The sequence below is a fragment of the Sceloporus occidentalis genome, unplaced genomic scaffold (genome assembly GCF_023333645.1).
Source record: "Sceloporus occidentalis isolate IW3139 unplaced genomic scaffold, rSceOcc1.0.p SCAF_113, whole genome shotgun sequence".
Lineage (NCBI taxonomy): Eukaryota > Metazoa > Chordata > Lepidosauria > Squamata > Phrynosomatidae > Sceloporus > Sceloporus occidentalis.
Window position 1 is genome coordinate 1 of NW_028317093.1, and position 5,536 is coordinate 5,536.

The window sequence follows — 5,536 nt, forward strand, 5'->3', positions numbered from 1 at the left end:
TAGCCTAGCTTTGACAGGCTTCGACATTGCCTTATGCACATGGGTCACAGAAGAGTTGATGAGATGGGGAGACAATAAGGAGGATTTAGTACATGAAGGATACATATAGGGTAAGGTATAAAAGTTATAAGAGGTAAAAGGGAAAGGAAGGTTCTAAGATCCAAGTGATAAGAGGAATGGGCTATATCAAAAATGACAGTGCTCTCAAGTAGACATTCCAAAAAATCTAAAGGATTTAACATGAAGTAACATGGACAACACTATGTCTATAAATGGTACTATAAGAGGTCAGATTAGCCTAAAAATATACAAAAATATAAATACTTTGTGTACAATTTAAAATTAACAAAACAGACTAATCTTAAACACTTTGCTGGTGTTTAGGTATTAGCAGATAAAACAGACTGCTGCCTGCAGACAACAAGTAGGAGGGATATACAATTCTAGCCTGTCCTCAAATAAATCCTGACACACTAACTGTGGCTGAATTCTGAGCCATCAGGTACCTGACAGAATTTAGTAACTATGCCTTTTTGAAAATAAATAATACATTTCACTAAACAGTGTCGTAAATGTTATAATTAATAAGAAACTCTATGACTCGTGTAATATAAAGTATGTGTCTACGCTAATACCAGATTAAACTGCCTCTGCTATTAACTGGATTAAGACATGACGCTTTAATGACCCCATTAGGATCGGTTATTAGCCTCTTGGCTAAGGAAATATTCACAGCACTGAAATTAAATAAAATAATATAATGTAAAATAATAACCTAAATATATTTTTTAAAATCTGATGATTTTAGGGCACATGCCTATTTATTTGAATTAGTGTGATTTTTTTAACGCGTGAATGTATAACAGCCCTTGGGTGCAATCAGATTATCAGAGATTATGCAGATCAGTTTAAAAAACAGCAAGCTGCTATTGTTGGAGTGGTTTTAGGAAGGTAGACGAGGAGGCTGCTGGAGAGGAAGTTGCTACTTCAAGGGAATACAACTCCGGACTGCAGAGCCACAAGTAAGTTCATGTCCTTGGAGACGTCTCCTCATGTAGGGACCTCCACCATACTATGACAAATTCTCGTAAGGCTTCATCGGCATACATTGTTCCTTTTTTCCCCCATCAGAAAATGCCGGTGATCAATATAGATGATTTAACAGAAAAGGATAAACTAAAAATGGAAGTTGAACAACTCAAGAAAGAAGTGAAACTTGAGAGACAACTGGTGAGTAAACTTGCCTAGCAATTTTCGTGAGAGTCTAAAGTGAAGTAAAATCAATCAAGACTTTTTTGGCTGGAAATTAAGTTCAAATTTTCCTATTATTTCTCAATATAAATTTATATTTCTGGATATTTCAGCAGGTGATCTTTTGTCCAGTGGGGGGGGGGGGCAGGAAGAGACAATATGATACTCCAGCTGTTGTGGAGTATAACTCCCACTATGTCCAGCCTCTGGCTGTCTGGGTGTGATGGGAGTGGTACTCCACAGCATTCTAAGCGCCTGACGTTGTTTATTACCATGCGAGAGGCTAGTTTTTCCTACAATGTGGTCTCACTCCCGATCTTTTATCTGCTACACAATTTTCCTATAAGCGGATGAAACATTTACACAGCACTTAAAAATACACCGCTAGGCTAAATAAACAGCCAGAGAGATTATTTCTTTTTCATTTTTCCGTCAGCAAAATCACTCTACACCTGGTTTAAGAAACAGAATAACTCACATTAGTGCTGCTTTGAAAACAGAATATTTGATAAGATGCTTGAAGGGACATTAGATCAAGTAGTGTTATGTTATATCGATGCATTTATTCATTTATGTCCATTAAATATACATAATAATGATTAGAGTGCATAAACATTAAACATATATTATTGTGTGAATAACAGCCATGTGCATGCTCTGCTTTATATACACACACACACAATTATTTCATTTAAATCCCATGGATACGCACAATATACGCAGTATCATTGCACATTTACATATGTATAATGTTGAATATATTCTGAATTCTCACATAAATAATAATTCACATTTTTTTTATTTTGGTTTCTTTAACACCATTATATTCCACTTTTCTGCCCTATTTCACACCAGGGTATAACAGTATCCAGGGTAAAACAGATATCCGTAGGGCCAGCTATGTAATATATTAGAATGTATTTCAGATTATGACAGCCACACCACTAATCTTATTATTGTAAGCACACAGATCTTATCGCATTTGAAACATATGTTTCCCAGGTCACAAAGAAAAGTAGCAACGTCTGCATTTGTTTAATTGTATTAAACAATTGAGGTTCACCATCGTTGTCTTTCTGCCATAAATCTGTCCCTATTTCTCCTCTCTTCTTTAATAAAATATAATCGACTTCCTCTCTAGAAATACTCACACAATTTTGGATTACAAATAACTACCAAGATAAATAGGTTCTGTTGAAGACTTAGAAGAGCTAACCATGATTTCCATTTTGCCTAATAGGTATCCAAAATGTGTGAAGAAATCAAAACTTACATTGAAGGAAACTCTGGAGAGGATCCTCTTGTAAAGGGTATTCCTGAAGACAAGAATCCCTTCAAGGAGAAAGGAGGATGTGTGATTGCCTAAACATTTCTAGGACTGTTACCGACTGTTACAGTCTAGTAAAAACAGTTTAGATCCCTTGGTTCCATTGGCATATGAATAAAAACCCACTGCATAAACTGCGAGGGAACTGACTGAAGAACTGTATGTAAATGTTTTAGCTCCTCTACTCTCTGCGTGATTCTCTTCTTACCTTCTGTGGGCTAGCAGCCCAAAACACATAAATGACATGAACGTTCATGTAATTCTAGTCTCCAGGTATAACATGACGCTTTGCAGGTTGTAATAGATTGTTATAATAAAAGAAACGTGTGTGAATTCAACTCAGCACCTGTTATTCTAGAATAAATAAAACTATTATGAGGAAATACAGTATGGTGAGTTGTCTAGTAACTGAATACACTTGATGTTATTAGTAGATATGATCTACATGACGCAGAAAAGAAGGGTTTAGTACAATGGAGAATTGTTTAAAAACAAGTCGATTTTTGCATATTTTAATAGTATGAATTATTGTTTTATATGCAAAAAAAATTTCTATCACATACCAATAGTAACTGGTTTTAGGACCCTAAAAATGTCAAACCAGGAATGATCTCAGCCCTTTTGATAATAGATTCCTATTGGTGGTGCATATTAGGTGCTAGAAGGGCTATTGTAAGACTTTGTACATAGTAAAAGTGCATGTATAGTTCCATAGAATGTATGAGGGAATCCAGTTGGGACCCCACAGGTCATCTAAATATTCATACATTATTTATTTTTTTATTTCAACAAAAAATGGGTTTTTATAATGGTTACGTGCTGCATAACGTGAGAATAAACAGCGCATGTAACCGAAAAGAAAATTTATCAAGCCGCAGTGTACAGTCTGTTATAGCCATTATCAACAGGAAGTAGGTACAACAGGAAGGAGAATTACATGCATCTGGTTTAGAAACTGTGGAAATGATCTGTTTACATAAGAATCCATACAAGGAAAGTGAAACACAGTTATCATTCAACAGCACTGCCTTAGGAAAAACCTGCAACACATGATACTTGTGTCAGCAATTTTAGGATTCTACGTGATTCTCACAGTTGCATATCCCTCTGTCCATAAAATTATTGAAAGCAAAGCTAAACACGACATATGATATGGGCTACTAGTATGTAATTTCTTATTTATTGAACACTAACAGATTTATTTAGCGTTACAGTGTAATAAAAATGGGGTACAATAAGTGGAAATAACTATGGTAATAGTGTTCCATGCTGAACATATCTCTAGGCTCATCAACTAGTTCACAAACCAGGACCAAAGATTCAAGATTTATAACATCCAAAAAATAGGTTCAATTACTTTGAGAATGGATGTAATGGATTTAACTGTCACCCAGAAGAATATCGCCATATAACAAGCTACTGACTCTCCGGGTTTGAACCGGAGTCTCCAGGAGAAGAGCTGCTTCCCCAAGTCTTTGGGTCACCTTCCTCTTTCTTCAGAAAAGGGAGCAGAGTTTGGCCGCATCCACTCTCCTGCCTACTCCCCACCCACTTAAGACCCAGTTAGCTCATCCTTATGCACAGCTTGCCCCACCTCTATAGATAGCTAGCCCTGCCCCCTACCAAAGCCACTCCCCCAGAAGAGGAAGAGCTCCAAGTAGTCTACCCTGGGAAGTTCCGAGGTATAGCTGTTAACTGTCCAACATTATTTGGCTTTACTGTTCCTGTCTCTCTGCAATGTGAAGCTGGCTGTTATGACATCACAAGTTCAGAGAAAAAAAACACAGGTCATGCTTGCGCCGCTACTGGGAATGCACACACACACACACATTCTGTTAAATACGCTTATCATACTTTTTGACGCGATTAAAACATTAGACAAACTTTGTATTAGGTTCCATATCTGCCAGATAGTTTTGCTACAGGCTCATATCCTGTGTTATACTTAAATATAACTGTGTAATCAGTGAAACTAACCTTCATGATGTAAAGTCATAATGAGGAAGGGAATTGCCAAATTATGCTGCTTTAAGCATCATTCTAATCAGGCAATATTTGAAAGGACTCTTCAAGTACTTCCAAATTATCTGCAGGGGTTAAACAGTGCCAATATCAAATTTGCTGTGCTATTTTTCTTCCTTTATCTCATCAAATCATTATTAATCACTGTAGACAGTCATCTAAAAATGTGCATCTTCTGTCAGTCTGAGCCGAGACGCGATAATTACATGCAAGAACGTTTTAGGAGACTAATTTCTGACATAATTATTTCTTGATTGTTTCTTGACAAATATAATGCATCTTTCTTTTGCTAACAATATTTTTGTCTATTATTATATTATCTATACCAAATGCCAAATATCTGGGAACTTCCCAGTGTAGGCTATCTGGAGCTCTCCCTCTTCTGGGGGTGGCTTTGTAATTAGTTGGGCTAGCTGCGGAAAGAGTAAGGGCTAACCGCGTACAGAGGCAGGGCTAGCTCCAGACATCCTTTAGTGGACAAACACGGCTCCCCCGCTAGGAGATAGAAGGAACTTGCCCGGAGATCTGGTGAAGCTGTCCAGTCCTTTTAATCACATGCACGTATAAAGCCAAAAGAGCAGAGTGTTGAACCCTGGGCCTCAATGGGCAGATATGGACCAGGATCCCTGGACAGTCTCCCTACAGTTAAAATGTCATTGAGCCACTTGTGCTTAGCCAGACGTTTGTTAATCCTGGCCGGTTTGTAGGCCCACGGGGTCCTAAAGTTCAACATTCCAGTGAGAGAGCACAGAAAAGATCAACTCTTAATGCAAAGGTAACTTAAAGATCACAATGTAAATGGTCAAATATTTAAATAATAGAATACAGGAAGAGAGTATATAACAGAAGGCAAGGAATGCTAAACTATGTCATGGTCTAAATCTAGAGCATCAGAGGTTTGGAAGCAGCGTGAGAACATATTGAGAAGATGATGGA

The 5,536-nt window shown here is 37.3% G+C and overlaps 1 protein-coding gene across 1 annotated transcript; it reads left to right on the top strand.

The window, feature by feature from the left end:
* The first annotated feature begins 1,134 nt into the window (after positions 1-1,134).
* LOC149282501 (guanine nucleotide-binding protein G(T) subunit gamma-T1-like) lies at positions 1,135-2,617 on the top strand. Its single transcript, XM_089498123.1, has 2 exons — positions 1,135-1,230; positions 2,492-2,617. Exons 1-2 carry the CDS (start codon positions 1,135-1,137, stop codon positions 2,615-2,617), a joined length of 222 nt encoding a protein of 73 aa, XP_089354249.1.
* The last annotated feature ends 2,919 nt before the right edge of the window (positions 2,618-5,536 follow it).